This window comes from Dermacentor silvarum, chromosome 3, assembly GCF_013339745.2.
Source record: "Dermacentor silvarum isolate Dsil-2018 chromosome 3, BIME_Dsil_1.4, whole genome shotgun sequence".
NCBI lineage: Eukaryota > Metazoa > Arthropoda > Arachnida > Ixodida > Ixodidae > Dermacentor > Dermacentor silvarum.
Genome location: NC_051156.1, coordinates 233,262,380 through 233,283,481, shown reverse-complemented (window position 1 = coordinate 233,283,481; position 21,102 = coordinate 233,262,380). Strand labels below are relative to the sequence as shown.

The 21,102-nt window shown below is 46.3% G+C and overlaps 1 protein-coding gene across 10 annotated transcripts; it reads left to right on the top strand.

Moving 5' to 3' along the window:
* Positions 1-609: 609 nt before the first annotated feature.
* Positions 610-20,696, top strand: LOC119446868 (germ cell nuclear acidic protein-like). Of its 10 annotated transcripts, none has more exons than XM_049664468.1 (6): positions 610-891; positions 19,196-19,521; positions 19,600-19,668; positions 19,738-19,887; positions 20,053-20,130; positions 20,278-20,361. In XM_049664468.1, exons 1-6 carry the CDS (start codon positions 833-835, stop codon positions 20,316-20,318), a joined length of 723 nt encoding a protein of 240 aa, XP_049520425.1. In that variant the 5' UTR covers positions 610-832; the 3' UTR covers positions 20,319-20,361. The 10 variants fall into 10 exon arrangements, with proteins under 10 accessions (XP_049520425.1, XP_049520423.1, XP_049520424.1 ...); XM_049664466.1 differs by having other exon boundaries at positions 611-891; positions 20,353-20,696; XM_049664467.1 differs by lacking the exon at positions 20,053-20,130 and having other exon boundaries at positions 615-891; positions 20,200-20,346.
* Positions 20,697-21,102: the final 406 nt, after the last annotated feature.

The following is a 21,102-nucleotide window of genomic DNA, read 5'->3' as shown; positions in this document are numbered from 1 at the left end:
TCGAGGACGGCAGAAAACTAGGTGGAGTCCTGAAGTTAGGAAATTCGTAGGCGCAAGTTGGAATCAGCTAGCACAAGACAGGGGTAATCGGAGATCGCAGGGAGCGGCCTTCGTCCTGCAGTGGACATGAATATAGGCTGATGATGATGATGATTCATTCAAGTGGGGTTATTATGTCAGTGCTCTAGAACCACTGACACACTACCTATCGCACTATAGCTTCAAAATCCTCGCATATGAGCATGTAAGTATCGCATGGCTCTGTGTGAAGTAACACATGCATGCAGTCTAAGATATTGGTATCTATAAACATTACACTTGCAAGGTTACCATCCCACGATTCCATTTCATTCTAAACTTGAGTGATAAAACGGTATAGATAGCAGGCCTTTATATAACATTAACAACGTTATTCAGTGATCGCAATGAAAGCATTTTTCTTGAGGTCTGTACTGATGCGATCTTTAATGGTTTTCCAACCGCAGAATTGCCCGTCGCGACCTCAACCTCCCGGTCACACCTGCCTGGCGGAGCACTCCGCCTTATATCAGGACAACTTGCCACGCTCCATATAACAACGATTTCGCTACTGCGTCAAACAGGGCAGAATATAGCAAGGAGAAAAACACTGGCATTGACCTAAAAGGTTACTGGACAACCAAAAAAGGTCTCCTCGTAAACCTTAGGAAAGAGCTTCGCATTTAATGTCTCCAAGTTTCTTATTTAAAATTTTTTTATCCTGTACCAAGTAAAAGCGCACGACTTTCTCTGTGCTATCTTCACGGTAGCTCGAAACATCGTCTCTTCGCACAGAGGGCTCACCAATACAAGCATGAGGACGACTGTTATACGCCCATGGCTGGGGCTGCTCCTTGTCGCGGTCTGTATAAGGTACAGTTATATTTTTGTTTTATTTATGCTTATTATTTTTAATGTTAACGTTAAAAACCTGATTTGTAGCATGGTATGACACTAATGACAGCTATCTCTTCGTTTTGGAGAAAATTATTGCAGCTTTTGTAAAACTTGACGTTCAACTCTTTACAGTGATGGTAGTTCGTTAGTCATCCGAACAAATGATATCCAAAGCAATCTAATAGCCTTCCATTTACACAACCGCATTGACCACAATTCTCATCGCTACGCGTACTTCCAAGCTACCGAAATGAAGCCTGAGCGCAGCGATTTGAACACTTTTGTCCTCAAGTATGCCACATGAGAAAAGCAAACAATTGGTCGCAAGTGGAAGATCTGTATTTGTTCGCTGTCACAGGATGATTCTAAATTTCCAGCAACAAACTGGATCAACGCATAATACACTGAAATCTTAACAGTTCTCGGAGGAAGGGCGCGAATTTTGAACTTTTATTGTACATTTGGAGCTTGTCGACGTTTGAGCGTCTTCACCTATATCTCTGTACTCCTTGATGTATTTCTTATAAATTTACGAATGTTAGTTAGCTGCACTTGATATGATATCACATAGACGACTAATTCTTTAGCGCAACTTCAGATAAGGCCAGTACGTGTGTGACAACGTAAATTTGCGCTTCGGAGAAACAGGCGCGACAATCTGAACCAGAAAATTCTTACAGCCCTTATCACTCCCGAAATTTCTTACACGCATAGCACGGCAATATAATTAGAGGACAGTAAATAAGTTAGGAAGGACGAAGCTGCAAAATACCTTGTGAGTCAATTGATGTAGATGTTCTCAAACTCATTAATGCTCAGAGCCACTCGTGAGACCCAGTAAGGCCAAGTGAGCCCTGGAGGTTCTGAGTCACTCTGAGTGAGCGCAGGTGAGCCCCAGTGGGCAGGACTGCTTGCCTCATCGAGTAAGCGGCATCCGAGTGGGTGTGAGTATATCAGTGTGTGGAGGTGAACCTAAGTGGGCGGGAGTCAGAGCTATAGCGAGTCCCATTGGTTGGAATCTTGTGTGAGTTTGAGTATATTACGCCCTGAATAGCATGTGATGTCACGTGTTTCTGTGTAAGCCAGACTAAATGCGGTGCTGAGCTCACATGATTCCAAGGTAATCCCACTCTGCCCACCTACAAGCAGGGTCCGCCAGAACTAGTAAGCTAAAGTGCGGCTATATGGAAAGTGGTTTCGAATTTGAGCTTATCAGTTATTAATAAAAGTATCATGCATTGTACGCTGATGCACAGAACGAGGTCTCAAAGTCAAACTAAACTTATGTTTATAAATGCAAGGTACCAAATTATACTGCAATTATTGCCGGCCTACTCTTGTGAAAGGTATACATTTCAGCAAAATGCTGTAGCTTTTACAGTGGTTGGGATTAAGTGCCCGTCCTATAACTTGGGGGCGAGGTTTTTCCTTTACTTAGTTCTGAGGCACTCGCGCGTGCAGTCATTGACATAACGTTGGCGTCATTGACTAATTGCTCATTAAAATCAAGCAGAGCTGTTTCTTTTTAAGCGAAGCTTTATAGGCTCACAAGTGTCGATGGTGGTGGTGGCGGCGGCGATGTCACGCTGAAAAGTGGGCCGATCCTGGCGATAGTGCAGAAAGGGTCCAAGCTCCATGGCACATACCTGGGACAAAAGAGAGAGAGAGAAAGAAATGAAGAGAGAAAGAAAGAGCAAGAGAAAGAGAGAGTGAGAAAGAGAGAGAGAGAAATATAGAAAATCACCACGAAGGCCAGACAAAGAAATAAAGAAAGAGAGAAAGAGATAATAGAGAGAGAGATAAAGAAAGAAAGAAAGAAACACCGAGAGAGAGTGAGAAAGAGAGAAATATACAAAATCACCACGAAGGTCAGACAAAGAAAGAAAGAGAGAAAGAGAAAGCACTTTATTTGCACCCGTCAAAGAGTATGGGTGATCGGAGTGAGACGCAGCTCCCCCTTTCCCCATCTACCCCGCCCCCCTAGACGTCGTCCTGAATCAGTTGGCTTCCGGCGGTGGCCTGGGCTTGACAGATGGCTTGATGGTTCCAAAGCACCATCCTCAAAAAACAAGGAGCAGTGTACACCGATGCGGCAGAGTACCAAGAAGGGCACTACGCTGAAGTAGTAGTGAGCAACAAAGGCGAACTAAAGAGAGAGAGAAATAAAGATAGATATAGAAAGAGAAAGTAAGAAAAAGAAAGAGGGAGAAAAAGAAAAAGAGAGAGAAAGAAAGAAAATCAGCACGAAGGTCTGAGATAAAGGAAGGAAGAGATATAGGAAGAGGGAAAGAAATAAAGAGAGAGAGAAAGGAAGAGAGAGAAAGAAAGAAAATCACCACGAAGGTCAGATACACACACGACAAGCTTCGCTTACCCCAAATTTTCTCGATAGGAGAAGGGCTGGTGATTTTTTACTCAATAACACTAAAAAGTGGTTCACTGCACAACCACTGGTCCAATATGCAATCTCGCACAGCACAGAACGGACGATGAATCCAATTCAGTGCAACAATATCTTACATAGGTGACGTGCCTGTAAAGCAGTAAACCTTTTTGCGGACAGCTAAAAATGGCTACTGAACAGATGCACTTCAAGATGAACACATTCGTTTATTTGATGGCTGTAACAATTTTCCTACAAATAAATATACGTTCCATTGCAGGCCTATCGTCTTACCGTTCTGCTTTCTTCGGTGCATGAGTAAGTTGCGTTAGGCGAGTCACACACAAGGCCAGCCGACACAAAGGGATGCTTCCATATGAAATACGATAATACAACGAAACGTAATAAGAAACACATTGAAGTAGAGCTCCAAGTTGGGCGAGTTGGTTGACATGCATGGCAAACTTTTTTAACTGCGCTAACCCACACTGACAAAGACGAGGCAGACAAGATGTGCGCAGACTCGCAACTGAGTGCTAAATGGGTGAAAATGGCATATATACAGAGGAAAATGAATACATCTGATTGGCCATCCAACCATGGATAAGTTGACGTCAAGCAGTAGCATCTAAAAACCCTATCTCGCAATCAGCTATAGTGACACTGAAGGTTCGCTTACACAGCCACGTGTAGTTTTTATCTTAAATGTCTTAAACAGCTCCCTAGTACTAGGGTCCCTAGTCATAGGGACCGTAGTACTAGGGAGTTGTTTGCGAGATAGGGTTTTTAGATGCTACTGCGTGACGTCAACTTATCCATGGTTGGATGGCCAATCAGATGTATTCATTTTCTTCTGTATATATGTCACCTTCACCCATTGAACACTCAGTTGCGAGGCTGCGCACGTCTTGTCTGCCTCGTGTGGGTTAGCGCAGTTAAAAAGGTTACCAAGAAACGGTAATAAAACTACCTTGTCCATAACACTTTGAATTCTTGCGCCGTTAACATCGAAAGGGGCATGACACACGCCACCAACACTTCGCACTAAAGGTTCATTAACACTCGCGCTCGCCAAGGCTACGTTGTGTTGACGATGATTACACATGCTATACAGTCCACCGTGCCAGCATAATCAACGTCCGCGACCGCAATAGACACGCCCATGCGACGGCCGAGTGGGACTAGAACGTGTTCTGGGTTGACGCCCATCATAAGCACATATTTCCCAAAGTGCATCAAGCGCCTTTGTCGGTGGTGCTGCACGGAGTGGACACGCGTCCAAGGATCGCGATCTGCGATACATTTGCGTAAAACAAGAGGGTGGTTCAATTCTCGGATAGCTCGGTGCAGTCGCGTCAACGTAGCCGACTCTGACTGGCGCACTTACGCGCGCCGGTAACGTGTGAGTATACCAGAGCAGCGATGTGCAAAACGTGCCTATAATTCTGCCGTTAGCAAAGCGCTCGAATTCGTGCCATCGGGACCCGGTTAGGCAGCATACTTTAAATCAGGCTCTTATATTTAATGCGAAAGTATTATGTGCCCCATTACGCGAAAATCCGGTGGCGGCGGCGTGACCAAGCGATGCTACCAAAAATGTCAGACCGCGCAAAGAGTAAAAACACTTCAAAGATGTCCTGATTGACGTCAGATTTGTCAGGGAGGATCCAGTAAACAAAGTAAGCTAATGGCTTTGAAAAGAAAATTTGGTATATTTCGGTCAAGGTGGGAAGGCGAGCGCACTTTCCCGGCGCCACTGCGGCTCGACGGTTCTGGCTGACTAAAGGCGTGCCTAGTGCGTGCGTCAATGCACACGTCAAGTCAAAGCCAACTGGCTGAATAAAGACGTGGCCTAGTGCGCGAGTCATTGGGGACGTCATGGTGTAGCCAATGAGGAGGAGGTGGTGCCACGTCATGGGTGTATAAAATGATCGAAAACATTTAACCAACGAGACTACTCGTATAATACTTTCGCATTCCCACACATAAACAGTCTGAAGTGTCTCTGCCACGTGTTTTGTGTTTACCGGGTACGCACTTGCTGCATTCGCAGGCTATAGCACCTTCTAATCATTGTGGAACACATCTAGTTTCCAGCAGACACGCCTAGATCGACTAGTCCCCCATCTGAAACTTCATTCTCCCCCTGGACTATCCCGACCCGAAACAATGGTACTTTGCCGATCATGGCTTGGCGTCGCATTTACGAAGTCGTTTGCTTTCACAGTGGAATGGGAGCATAGTGCTGCGTGTGACCACTGCGGCGACGAGGAAACTACCGAACACTTTCTTTGTCATTGTCCCCGATACAGCGCACACAGGCAGTCACTCGCGACCGCGCTGGCGCATCTTGACGACTGGCCACTTTCGGAGCAGACAGTCCTGGAACGCATTATACAGTCGTCACACCAGAAGACAGTGAAGGCACTCTTGAAATTTTTACGTTCTAGTGGCCTATTGGAGAGGCTGGAGTTCTCGTGGATGTTCACAACCTTTTTTTGTTGTTCTTTCCATCTTTCCCTTCCCCGTACCCTCCCCCCAGTGCAGGGTAGCAAACCAGAATCATGTAAGGTTAACCGCCCTGCCTTTCCCATCTCGTTTATCTCTCTGTTTCTCTCTCTCTCTAAGTCACGTTACTCACCGCCACCGCGGTGAGCCGCATTTTAATTTGGCAACCAGTGAGCAGGGATATGCGCCCTACTCCCTGCCAACAAGACCATATTCGTACGCGTACTGCGCCTTATCCGCCACTACCCGTTCAGTTGGTGAAATGTTGTCGCTGACGATTGAGAAAAGCAAATGTTCGCCCCAACTGCAGACAATGACACTCGACATGACCAAAGGTGCAGTTCGAGCACTCTGAAGGTCTCCTGCTGACTTTCAGTTCACCTCTGGCGGTGAGAAATGTCGTCCAGAGCGGATGTAAAATAACAGCCCTGGGGGAAGCGAGTTTGCGGCAATAACGAAAGAGCACGAAATTCCCGTTATCTATATATGTCATTCCAGCCTCGTTTTATTTTACTGAAAGGACAGTTAAGTAGTTCATGTATTTGCAGACAAATTTCATTATGAAAAATGTCGGCGGATTTATTCACCTTTGCAGGAAGGTTACTTAATGTGTTTGCCTGTAGTTGTCAGCTGTCTTCTGATCGACGTCGCCACATTATTCTCACACCATGAATGTTCATTTCCGTTCAAGCTTTAGTCGACGCAGATCTGGATTAACCATAGCAAGAGCTGCCGCACGGTGGTTTTCAAGCATTATTTCTCAGCTTCTATCTTTTCTGTCCAATCACAGCTCTTCACATTCGATCAAAGCTCTAGCAAAGTCAAACTCAAATGTCGACAGGAAGTCAGCACAAAATCGGGACACAACATAAATTCGCACGTGTAGCCCTCATAGCGCAAATTTCGCACAAGGAACTGGAGCATCTTCGGTCGTCTCGCTCAACGGACGCCAAATGACTCACGAACAAGGGCACAGAAAAGCAGAAGAGAATAAAACAGGTCCTATTTGCTCGCGCTGATCCAGCCTCCACTCACAACTGTAAAATGAATTTGCTCAAGCAAACAACTTTTTTTTTCTACTATCGTGCCAATTTCCTGAATACGAAGAAATGACGTCAGCACTCGGGGAGAAACGGGGATTCCTCTTCCGCCACCATGCACGTGACTTGGTGTAGCGCGGATACATTATAGATACCCCTTTCTCCGCCGCATGGTCTCTGTATCTCCAATTCGTGCGTTTACATGTCGAAAAGTGTATCAACTACTATTCTCAGTTTATGGGTACAAGACCATTGCGTTGTAGTAAGTGGTTTGGAAAGCTTTCATTGCTTAGCAGCGCCTCCTGTTTCATGCAAATTACTCTTCACTAGTGACTTCACGGGTGGTGGCGTGGAGCAGAGGTAGAAAAGAACACCGGGCTTCTAATCTGAAGGTTGTAAGTTGGAATCCTCCTCCAGTCCACTACATTTTCAGTGATGGAGTGGCGCCTGACACCAGCAAAAAAAAGTATATTGCCAACAGCTAGTGGAGCTATACTAGTCCAGGTGCAACAAAATTAGGAAGGCCCACTAAGCTTCAACAAAGTCACTCTCTCACCAGAACAGGAATTGGCCTCCCTGGTACAGTATTCGGCCACTACCTCCCTCATGACTCCTGCAATTAACCCATGACCCTCACTCCCCAGTGGCGGCGGAGCACCCAACCAAGGCGGCGGTCGGACCTGGGACGCGGCAGAGGGTGCTAAGAATCTCTGGGTCCGGACAGGCCGCCACTAGAAACAGAACCTGGCAACGTTCAACACGCGCACCCTCTCGAGTGAGGCTAGCTTAGCAGGACTATTTGAGGAATTATCAGGCATTGCCTGGGATATTATTGGCCTTAGTGAGGTTAGAAGAACTGGTGAGGCTTACACTGTGCTGACTAACCACCACGTCCTTTGCTGCAGAGGTCTTCCAGGTAAGAGAGAATTCGGGGTAGGATTTCTAGTCCATAAGGACATAGCGGGCAACATTGATGAATTCTACAGCATTAATGAGAGCGTAACAGTTGTCGCAATAAACTGAATAGGAGGCACAAAATGAAGGTATAGTACACGCCTATGCCCCAACCTCTAGTCACGATGATGAAGAAATTGAACAGTTTTATGAAGATGCTTAATTAGCGATGAGAAAGGTGCAAACTCAGTATACTGTAGTCATGGGCGACTTCAATGCAAAAGTGGGGGAAACGCAGGCTGGTGAGCAAGCAATTGGCAACTACGGGATCGATTCTAGGAACACTAAAGCAGAGATGTTGGTAGAATTCGCGGAAAGGAATAGGCTCAGAATAATGAATACCTTCTTTAGGAAGTGCAGCAACAGGAAGTGGACCTGGAAAAGCCATAATGGAGAAACAAGGAATGAAATAGATTTCATACTTTCCGCCGATCCCAGCATAGTGCAAGATGTAGAAGGGTTAGGTAGCGTAAAGTGTAGTGACCATAGGTTAGTGAGGTCTAGGATTTCTCTCAATTTGACGAGAGAAAGAATAAAATTAGTCAAGAAGTACAGGCCAACCTAGACGCAGTAAGGGTAAAAGCAGAACAATTCAGGCTGGTGCTCGCAAACAAATATGCAGCTTTAGAACAAGAAGATGAAGACAGCATAGAGGTAATGAATGAAGCGTTAACTAGGATGATCTCAGAAGCAGCAATTGAAGTGGGAGGTAAGGCACCAAGGCAAGCAGTAGGCAAGCTCTCCCAAGTAACAAAGGACCTAATAAAGAAACGCCAAAGCATGAGAGCGTTAAACTCAAGAGATCAGATAGCATTCGCTGAACTGTCAAAACTGATCAAGAAGAAATCAAGGGATATTCGAAATTATAACGTGTGAAAAGATTGAGGAAGCCGCGGATGAATTCTATACTGAACTGCACAGTTCCCAGAGCAGCCAAGCTACTTCCATTCCAAGTAGTGATGAACAGGATACAAAGGCTCCTTCTATAACTATCGATGAAGTTAGAAGGGCCTTGCAAGACGTGACCAGGGGAAAAGCTGCTAGAGAGCATGGAACAACAGTCGATTTAATCAAAGATGACGGATATGTCATGCTTGAAAAGCTTGCGGCCCTTTATACGAAATGCCTCACGACTTCAACTGTACCAGAAAGCTGAAAGAACGCCAACATTACACTAACCCATACGAAAGGAGACGTTAAATAATTGAAGAATTATAGAGTCATTGCCTTGATTTCAGTATTGTATAAAATATTCACCAATATAATTGCCAATAGAATCAGGGCAACACTTTACTTCAGTCAACCAAGAGAACAGGCTGGCTTCAGGAAGGGACATTCCACGATGGATCATATCCATGTCATCAATCAGGTAATCGAGAAATCTGTGGAGTACAGTCAACCTCTCTATATGGCTTTCATAGATTATAAAAAGGCATTTGATTCAGTAGATATACCAGCAGTCATACAGGCATTTCGTAACCAAGGAGTACAGGAGGCATACGTGAAACTTTTGGAACGTATCTACAAAGATTCCACAGCTACCTTGGTTCTCCACAAGAAAAGTAGTACGTCACCTATCAAGAAATGGGTCTGGCAAGGAGACACAATCTCTCCAATGCTATTCACTGCATGCTTAGAATAAGTATTCAAGATCTTAGACTGGGAAGGCTTAGGAGTGAGGATTAAGGGCAAATATCTCAGCAACCTACGGTTTGCAGATGACATTGTCCTATTCAGCAACAATGGGGACGAATTACAACAAATAATTCAGGGCCTTATCCGAGAAAGTGTGAGAGTGGGGTTCAAGATGAATATACAGAAGACAACGATAATGTTCAATAGTCTCGCAAGGTAACAAGAATTTAGGATCGCCAGTTAGCCTCTAGCGTCTGTAAAGGAGTACGTTTATCTAGGTCAATTACTCATACGGGACCCTGGTCATGAGAAGAAAATTTACATTGCATTCAACCGGTGCTAACATGCGGTGCCGAAAGTTGGAGGTTAACAGAGAAGCTGGACAACAAGTGAAGGACCGCAAAAAGAGCGATGGAACGAAAATTGTTGCGCCTAACATTGAGACACCAGAAGAGAGTGGTGTGGATCACAGAACAAACGGGGATAGCCGATATTCTAATTCACATTAAGAGAAAAAAAATGGAGCTGGGCAGGCCATGTAATGCGTAGGATAGATAACCGGTGGACCATTAGAGTTACGGAATGGATACCAATAGAAGGGAAGCGCAGTCGAGGACGGCAGGAAACTAGGTGGGATGATCAAGTTAGGAAACTTGCAGGCGCAAGTTGGAATCAACTAGCGCAAGTCAGGGGTAATTGGAGATGGCAGGGAGCGGCCTTCGTCCTGCAGTGGACATAAATATAGGCTGATGATGATGATAATGATGGTTCACTATCACCTCACTATCAGCGCCATATGATACACCTTTCGTATAGCATGTTTTGCCAAACCAAGTTTCCGCATAGTTACCTGGTTTTGCGCTTCTTCTGAATAATATGGTCGGGGCTCCGTACCTTGGCCTGCCATTGCTCTGCTGCTGCCTGAAGGACGTCACTAACTTAAAGCTGGGCAGGTGGGCATGTAATTTTAAAGTGAACAGGGCATATTCGAAATACGTAGTCGTGTGACAACACTGGCCATCTCCACCATCTCGCTAACGGCGTAATTGCAAAGCGGCTGTATGTTCCGAGGCTCGAGCACCGTCGCCGTGCTGCTATTCAACACTTTAAAATGATACAACCATCTTCATTCTTCAGTGATTCAAGAACAGCGGACTTCACTATGCTTCTAAAAGTGAACGAAGCCATACATCGGGTTTTCGCACACTTGGAGATCCCTCTGGACGGCATCTAGAAGATGCTTACGGCGTTAAAACCAAAACCTACGTGGTGCCTCTTTTTGTGCGGCGGCGTGCGCTTCGAGCCAGAACTAAGTTTCCTGAAACATTGGTAATTCACGGACACATTATCGCGTCGAGCCTCTCAAACAACCTTTCATTGCAATGAAATACCCCAGATTTCTTGCGTCTGCAAGGAAACATGTCGCATGCGACAAATCGACGATCCCATAGTAGTGGCTGTTCGTCGAAGCTGATAATAAATATCCATGCCCGTAACTAGCGCGGAGTATGCATGGCTGCTCTGTTCGCGTTGGATTCTCGCTTCGAGTGCACGAATTGAAATTGTGCAAATCTGGTTGCACGCATGCATGCTCTGTGAAACTGGAGGACAGGTGTCATCCCCAAGTTCAATGTGAGAATTTGGTTCCATGCGCGGTTTTCTTCCGTTCACCAACACATGTATGAAGATTTCGCATGACAGGGCGTTGCGCTTGTTTTTTCTCACTAGCCATCTGTGTACTGCTTAATTCTCGTGCTACTTCCGTGTTTCTATATTTAGGACTTGAGAGTTCACAGACGTGCTGGCTGCAAGTACAGCGCCATAATAAGACCATCACTACAAGCGCGTGAGTCTGTCTACTAACGCGGCGTCTCGACACCAGAGCCGAAAACAAGAAGCACAATCTCATTAAATGTCAAAGTATGAAAAATGAACACGCGTCACATTCAATAGCACGTTGTGTAATTAAGCAGCAACCGCTGGAGTCCAGAGCGCGCGGTCCTTTCCTGGCTCTATACAATTGGTGTGGTGCTGTGAATAAGTGTGCGGAGTAGCAGACCAGCGGCACACCCCACCCGACAGCCTTTTCCCTTTTTCTTTCAATACATATCCTTCGTTCGCTCTGTCAATACCCGCAGAAGCAATTAATGTGCACCAACGTCGTAACTGCTTTACCGTTTTGTTCCCCTGATTGTCAGAAGCGGCGTCGAAGAACTCTGCCGAGCGCCCTTAACGTTTGAGTGAATAAATAGCTAACTAAATGATATATCTCCACGCATTCACTAATGTGTCGAAGCACTTCATTTTTTGTAGCACAAATTGAAATATAATTTCATGCTCATCACGCTGTCTTCTCAGAAGGCGTTCATTTTTACTTGGTCTGGAACAAATTTAGCGTGAAATGTGCGCTGCAACAACCCTCGACTCTTTTATTTCTATTGCAAAATACATTTTAGATGCTGAAATGCTTAAAATTTTCAAAGTGCGTTGTTATAACAGAGTAGTTCTTTAACATAAAAATATTGCAGTAGTAGGTGAACAAACATTTTTCAAACCATTTCTCGTACAGAAGCTAGCGTTGCCCTCGAGCACAAATTTAAATGAAGCCAGCGAGGTGAAAAATACAGAAATTATTTTGTTAGGTATGGGAGCCGAGGAGGGGGGGGGGGGGGGGCAACGCTGACGTGTGGACAAGGCCGACGTGTGGTGCTCTAGAAAAAAAGTAGCAGTTTCGCCCGAAAGGTGAAGCATGGATAGCGATACCAAATTAGTTAACCACTATACAAAGTAAGGATAGTAATTCCATCAGCTGTATAAGCTTGTAAACATCGGCATACCAACTAAATTGACAAGCATGTGTCGCACACGCACAAGCAAACATGAATGCATGTCTCTAGATGACCGCGGAAACTCCCTGTCAAAACGCTGGAGTGAATCAGCGAAGTAGCCGCAGCGACCGAATTGAGCTTCGTGCCGACGCTCGCATCAGCGCGACCTTAGCCGCGAAAACACAGGGAGGGCGGACTCTCACCCCGCGGCAGATGGCTTTCAAGAGACAGCCGCGTGCGCGGGTGCTCGTGGCGCAGAACGCCGCGAGCTCATCCCCCTCCCTTCCCACGGAGCCTTCCAGGGCAGAGGAAGCGCACGGCCTCATTAGACAGTTTTAGTTTAGCGTGGTTACCGGAATAGCGGGCGTACCGGAATAGCGGGATCGAAGTGCGCATGCGCAGTACGCTAACCGACCCATACCGTTTACCGTGCGCACGCTATTTCTCAGAGTTAACGTTACAGTATTAGCGTGTTTACGTAGTGTACGTAAAACATGGCGGCGGTCCCGGCCGCCCGCTTCGAAATGAATTTGGCGTTGTTTTTGTAGAATTCACTTCGTTCGTAGAATATGACTGCGTAAACGGCTTTTGCTTAGTCTCATGTCGCTTCGCCGAGAGAGTGTTATGGCTAATCTTGAGGAATTTTCGAGATCGCTTCTCGTTTCGAACGCGCCTAAGCCTAACGAGAGAAATTTTTTTTTGAGATTCGAGCGCCATCTGTCGCTAAAGTCGGGAGATAGGCGCGACGACGGCATATGGCCTCTGAGATTGGAGGATTTCGGACGCTACGGTAGACAGCTTGTACTGCTTTTCTGTTTCGTTGCAGATCGACGGACATGTGAAGTAAAAATACAACGCGCTCCTGGCTTCCATTGCGCTGCCTATCGCACTCTCCGGACGCACACACATATAGAATTAGGTGCCCTGTGTATGCGAAATTCAAAGCGTAATGGAATAGCGTCCCGCACGTAAACTACGCTATCACGCTATACTAAAACTCTCTTTCTGCAAAGTTCGTTTGCGGAACGGTAACGCTATTTCCCGTAACCCCGCTATTACGCTAAAGCTAAACTAAAACTGTCTATTAAGGCGCGGCCCCTCCGCTTCCCTAACATCCCTCCGGAGCGTTGTGTGCGACTAGAAGACTGCGCTTCCGTCCCGCTTCCCGCCCTTGTGTGCGCGAGCCGCGATTGCCGGCTCACCGTCGCATGTTTTCACTCGCGCATACAGCGTACGGCGCGTGGCGACGATTTTATCGCCCGCGGACTTTATACGGAACCTCACGGCGACGACGACGGCGGCAGAAATTCGCCTAGTCTGTCCATATAATTGATATCGCGAAAAATGGATGATTTCATAATGTATGCAGCCCATGTTTGCACCCTAAACAGCTTCGCTGGTAATCCATCCCCGTGTGAATGTTGCGGCCCCACAAATATTTTCTGCTATCGATCACGAACGTTGCTGCCGGGAGATCGGACGTAACGGGATCATATCAACGAGGTTCTACCGTAATATAACCGTCCTTTTGCTACAGAATAAAAGAGAAACGCGTTTAACCTTGCACTCGGCCTCGCAACGCTTGAAACAACGAAGCTGGACGATCGTAGCCCAGCATTTTCCAGAAGCGCACGCGAACTTTTCATCTTATTGCTCACGATAGTGATAATTTCTTTTCGCGCGTCTCGGACTTACGACCGTCACTGCGCGTTGCATAGCGCAGCTCACAACACCGACACCTCGTTCCAATGCCGACACCGTGTTCCAGGAGACCCGCTCCTTCAATGCGTCTCTCTCTCTCTCTCGCTCTCATAGCGCACAAACCTTTTCACCTCGCAGAGCACGAGCGTACGAACGCGCCAGCTGTGGACAAAGACGACGACGCTCGAACGCAATCATATGGTTCACATAAATGCATGATCTGCAAGCGTGGCTGTATAGCCTGGGGTGAGAAAGAAGCCGGTTCGAACCGCCACGTCTGCGATGAGCTCTGCAGGAAACAGCGCAACTACTGATTCCGGTAATTATAAGGTCGTTCTCTCTCGTCTACCAACTGGCAATACCGTTCTCAGATCAGTTTTCCTGCATGCTGACCTGGCAGGGCGAGGCCCCGATACTTTCGCGATGCACTCCTTTCAGTTTTGAATGCAGCTGATATCCTCGGCGCTGGACAGTACCAGATGAGCCATTTGTAGCTAGTAACATGCGTTAATAGCATCGCGAAACAGAAACTTGTCGACAAAAACGAGTTGTTGGTGAGGGGCCTCAAGTGCCTTGTCATAGACACGGAATGCAAAAAATATCAAGATGAAGCTTCTTTGGCTTCCCCCACACCTCGAACAGAGACCGATTGTTGAAGCGCTAGAACCTTATGGAACAGTGCAGTCTATCACGAGAGAAATGTGGCGGTGTGACGGCATGGAGGGCTGGCAAATTACTAATCGTGACGTGGCGTTTACACTGAAGGATGGAGTCTCTGCCAGTAATCTGCCTCACCTATTGAGCATATATGGACACCAGTGCCTCATCTTGGTTCCTGGCCGACCACCACTTTGCCTACGGTGCAACAGAGACGGGCACATCCGGCGACAATGTAGGACACCACGCTGCAGTAACTATCACCGCTACGGTCACATTGCAGATGCATGGATCGGAACCTACGCTGACAAGCTTCGTAGAAATAGACCAGCTGAGGATGAGACCATCACCGATCATCTAATGGATGTGAGTGAGGTTGTGGATGCAACCGGTGAAACACCCACTGAAGCTCATCGACAGGAAAAGACAAAGCCTTCATCGGATGACGATACCATTAGCCCGAAGTCTGCCACTGTGGAGGATACTAAGTTGCCTTACAACGAACCAACTATGTCATGGGCAGAATTGCCACCAGTTCAAGACCGCCCGCCGTCAGTGGAATCTGGATCGATGTGTGAGGCTACTAAGAAGCGTCCAGCACCAGCTGAGAACCCATCGCCCGCGGGAACGGAGGCCCGAGTTCCCAAAGTGTCACAGTTGACAAAACCGCTCCCGAGAACGCCTACTTCCGCAGATGTCTCTTGTGTTGAAGTGCAGCAAAAGGTCGCCAGTGCATCACCTCATCAAGAAGGGAGTAATGCACCTCTAGAGCAGCGTGTAAACGCTGCACCAACATAGGTAATCATGGCAGGTGCTCTTCCCTTCCACTTTGGTACTTTAAATATCCGTGGCTTACGCAGTTCAGCTCCTTCGTTTGCTATGCAATAGGAATTTAGATATTGCTGCTATCCAAGAAACAAAGATCGAATCAGATGAAAACACAGAAGTAGCTCTAACTCCATTTCTATCCGACTATAATGTTTGTGTAAGCCATGCAATAGGAGTTTCCGCTGGTTGTATGTTGTTCGTTAAAAGACATTTACAATGTGATGTGTTGCATTTCTTTACAGATAGGGAAAGGGCGCCTAATATGGTGTGATATTGATATACGTGGATTTAGATTTGTGTGTGTTTATGCCCCGAACAAGTTACGTGAACGAGAGTGTCTCTTTTTATCTCTACAACATCATTTGTCTACTGATCGTGCATTGGTCCTTTTTGGAGACTTTAATGTGTTAATTGTGTATGTCACGTGCAAGATAGTACGTCATTGAAGTTGAGGCGTGACCCAAGTAGTGATGTGTTGCAACGCCTGATGTGTGATTATCAGCTTATGGACATTGGGGTACATGAAAAAGCGGGATGTCGCTACACGCATTTCCAAGGTACCTCGCATGCAAGGCTTGATCGAATTTAGGTTTCGCTTAGCGTCTTATCTCTTATTCATGGTTACACTGTGCACCCTGTGTTCTTTAGTGACCATTGCCCAGTCTCAGCATCTTTTGGTAGCCGTCGATACCAAAGCCGGCGTATGTGCTGGGAGTTGTGGATATTTAATAACCAACTACTTTCGCGTGAGTGCTTCCTAAAGCGTGTTACTGAGCTTATAGCTCATCTGTCAAGCCGCAAGGACTTGCCTCTCTTTGCTCGTTCCCTCTTGTCCCCATTATTACTTCAGGTGTACTGTGAGGCCTTGAAGGTATATAGGGTACCTACCTGCCACAATGTACGAAGGGCACACTGTCTTCATAGCTAAAAGCAACGATGAAACTAAATTGCAAAACGTGGACGGATACCGGCCTATTTCCTTATGCAATGTGGATTATAAATTTTTGCAAAAGTATTAACTAACCGTTTACAAGTCGTGATAAGATCTGTGGTAGGTGGTCATCAAACATGTGGCATTAGAGGTCGGTCCATTCAGACCAACATTCATGATGCGAGATCGGTGCTAGAGTGTGTAGCTGAGGGGATTGGACAGGTAGCAATGCTACAGCTAGATCTGGCTAAGGCGTTCGACAGGGTGAATCACTCGTTCCTGTTTAGTGTGCTAGAGCATATAAATATCGGATCCTAGCTCCTTAAAGGTGTCAAAATATGTTATGCTAATGGCTCAACGAGGTTGATAGTGAATGGTTCTCTCTCCGATCTGATTAGGCTATAATCATCAGTAAGACAAAGATGCCCTTTGTCACCGCTTCTCTTCTGCCTGTATTTGGAGCCACTTTGTATGAGCATCCTGAAAGAAGAAACTTTCCAAGAGTTTAAACAGCCGTCGAGTGAGATTCGGGTTCTTGCACATACAGACGACGTGGCCTTCTTTTGTACTGATAAAAAGAGTGTAAAGACTGCTCTTGCAACTACACAAGATTTTGTGCGGCTTCTGGTGCTAGCATTAACCTTGAAAAAAGTTCAGGTTTTTGGTTTGGACTATGGGCCACAATACCATCACATTACGCAGGCATTCAATGAAAAAAAAAGATCTGCGCTATTTAGACGTACCTTTCTCACAGTATAGAAATAGCAACAGTCATTGGTCGGGAGAAGTTGGAAAAATACAAAGTAAGGTGAATTGATTGCGAGGACGGAATTGTTCAATGTTCAGTCGTGCTTAAGTGTGCAACATGTTCTTAGCTTCCTGTCTCATATATGGGCTGCAAGTATTGCACTGCTTCAGACTTCGCATTCACGCACTGCATCGCGTATTTGCAACATCTATTTAGAGCTCGAGTTGCGAATCGATGCGGCGCGATAATCTGTTCGTCCCTCTTGAATGAAGTGGTCTCGGATTAGTCCATCTCTTTGTCAGGCAAATTGTTTCTCGTCTGTTTTTCTTTCGAGACAGTGACCATCCTTTTTTGCGTGAAATGTTACAGTTCCGATTAGTTCATTAGCTTCCTGATATAGTAGTGTCATCAAATTCCAAAGATGCCACACAGGCTCCTTGGGGCTTTCTCAAGGAGGTCGTTGATTCATTCCTTTTCTGGAAAGTTAGATTCAGCCTGGAGTACATTTCCACTGCGAGTCGAAAAACAATTTCTGCTGCACTGGTGGATTCTATTTTCCCAGATCCTTTGTATCGTGCACCTTATTTAAATCAGCCTTATCAGGATGTACTTAGGCGGGTCCGTAAAATGTGTATACTTCCTGGGGTTAAAACATTTTTCTTTAAAGTGCATACGGAAACACTTCCTGTTAAAACCTGGTTGAACGCGAGGGGCTGCTTCGTGCCGTGATCCACAAACTGTCGACGCTGCCCGCGTGCTGAAACCATAGATCACTGTTTTGTAGACTGTACGGATGCTACATTTTTCTGGGACATTCTCCAACGGACGCTTAAAAAGGACATTGACATCACTCCATATGCAATTAGGTTAGTACCATTTAAGATTACTGGCGGTCCTCGCTTTGACATGTTCATAGTACTGGATTTGTATAGCCTATGGAGAGCTAGAATGTGCAATCGCCATGCCGAAAGCCCGGGATATACAAGATCATTCTTTCATGAAACTGCAGCTTATGTAAGAAGTGTGTACGCTGCGCAGGAACCTCCGCCGGACTGCATGCACTTGTTGGACGCATGTGTGTGTTTGCCTTAGTTTTAAGTGTGTAGCTATGTCCGAACTGTAATATATGTTCAGTTTCGTTTTCCATGTATTAAAGAAAACAAAAAAGCGGCTGTATAGCCTAGTGGTTACGACGCTCGCTGTGGGACCGGGGGCACGCGGGTTCGAATCCCGCCTGGGCAAGAAATTTTATTTTTGTTTTCTTTCTTCGTTGTTTCTTGATACTAACCACAAATTACGGCTGGCTTAAACAGCTTCGCTGTTAAAACTCGGTGCTCGAATGACCCATTGAGCGAAATGCAGCTCCACTAACGTGAAACAGGGGGAGGTGCGAAGCATGCAGTGATGCACCACTAATGGGCTCATACTGCCTTAAGCAATGGCTCATAACCCCGTAAAGGCGGCCTCCCCATTACGACGACAGAAAAGAAGTGAAATTGTACGCTGGAATGATGAGCGGCAACGCAGCCAGCTGTGGAAGATGACGACGACGACGAACGCGAGAGCAGTGGCATGAGTGCGTGCCGAGCGCGAGCACGAGCCGCTTGCTTACCGTGACTAAGACGACGATTACGACAGGAAACGCCGACAGCCCGGGAGCATAAGGTGCTTCGCACCTAAATCTCATCAGTATAAAGAGCTATCAATCTGTATTGGTCAAGTTTGATTCAACTCATGTGGAATGCCCAGTACATTAGCAGTCGTTTATACACGTCATAGTGGGTTTGCAAATGAGATAAAACGTGAAAAAGTAGGACACACGAAGGGCAAGAAGGGTTCATTCTTGTGTCTTTGTTTTCTAAGCCCCCCTTTTCGAGCCACGATGCCATACATTTTGCTCAGTTGTTTGTCGTTCTACCTCCTATCTTGCCTTACATGGCCAAAACAATTATAATAGAAAATTATTTAGGCAAGCATGAACTGAGGAGATCACTTGTGTTTGTGAATTTTCACTGAATAAAACTCCTGTGTACACATTGTAACGCTAAATGTTCAATTCTTTTTTAGCCTTACCTGCGCAGCACCATATCGGACCATACCATACGACCATGATGACGCAGAGAAAAGGCACGAACAACCGCAAACGAAGTTGACTGAAAGAGAAGGTTCCTCGGGTAATGCAAGACAGTCAGCCGAGGCCAGTGAATCAGAAGAGGAGTACGACTCGAAAGATGATGATGATGGAGATGACTCCGTTGATGCAAGTGACTCGAGCGACGACAGTGAAACGGAAGAGGAGGAAGATTCGGATGAGGAAGATGATGAAGGTTCAACCGGTGATGATTCGACCAACGACAGTGAATCGGATGAGGAGGAAGGGTCGGACGAGGAAGGTGATGGAGGTTCAAACGGTGATGACTCGACCGACGACAGTGAATCGGAAGAGGAGGAAGGGTCGGGCGAGGAGGAAGGAGACGGATCCGGTGATGACTCGACCGCCGACAATGAATCGGAAGAGGAGGAAGAGTCGGACGAGGAAGGTGACGGATCCGGTGATGCCTCCACCGCCGACAGTGAATCGGAAGAGGAGGAAGAGTCGGACGAGGAAGGTGACGGAGGTTCCTCCGGTGACGACTCGACCGACGACAGTGAATCGGAAGAGGAGGAAGAGTCGGACGAGGAGGAAGGTGACGGATCCGGTGATGGTTCGACCGACGACAGTGAATCGGAAGAGGAGGAAGAGTCGGACGAGGAGGAAGGTGACGGATCCGGTGATGACTCGACCGACGACAGTGAATCGGAAGAGGAGGAAGGGTCGGACGAGGAGGAAGAGTCGGACGAGGAAGGTGACGGAGGTTCCTCCGGTGACGACTCGACCAACGACAGTGAATCGGAAGAGGAGGAAGAGTCGGACGAAGAGGAAGGAGACGGATCCGGTGATTACTCGACCGCTGACAGTGAATCGGAAGAGGAGGAAGAGTCGGACGAGGAAGGTGACGGAGGTTCCTCCGGTGATGACTCAACCGAGGACAGTGAATCGGAAGAGGAGGAAGGGTCGGACGAGGAGGAAGGAGACGGATCCGGTGATGACTCGACCACTGACAGTGAATCGGAAGAGGAGGAAGAGTCGGACGAGGAAGGTGACGGAGGTTCCTCCGGTGATGACTCGGCCGACGACAGTGAATCGTAAGAGGAGGAAGAGTCGGACGAGGAAGGTGACGGAGGTTCATCCGGTGGTAGTAGTGGCTCTTATCAATCTAGTGACCGATAATACAATGAGTACTTATGTTAAGGATTATAATTGAGCTTACTCCAATGATGAGATGGGCAACTAGTAAACGAGGAATGAAAAAGAAAATATTTGGCAGACTGTAGCACAATAATACTCCAGGAAAGATTTACACCTCAGGACAATTATGTTTACATTCTACCTAAATATATAGGCACATTGAATTTCGCCTTGAACACACCATACAAGAAATATGCTTTACAATAACAGATAGCCTCTTTTTGGTCCAAAACCCCCCTGAATAGACTATTAACCTTCAATAAATGTTGTGCTCCCATTACTACGAGTCATATTCTTTGAAGCTGACATTCTTTCCGAGCCAAGTGCCCCAGACATGTCGCTCGACAATACAATATACTACTTTAAAAATCATGACTCTTTAGCTCCTTGCTCAGAGTAATCTCCCAGGATATTTTTGCTTAGAAACGTTTTCCCCTCACGTGACGCATTTTCAAAGTTTGCTCAAGCATGCCAAACATGGTACTGCAAGAAAATTATTAGAAATGGAAAGTCTGTGCCTAAAGCTTCACAACTTCGTCTACTGATTATACAAAGAGTCATGTTCGATATGTAAAGGTGCATGTTTATTAGCAAATTCCGTCCCAAAAAGTGTCTTTGTTGTCCCGAGTTCTGTCAAAAATCTACCAAATGACCATTTTTACTGGCAGAACTTCTAGTTAAATGT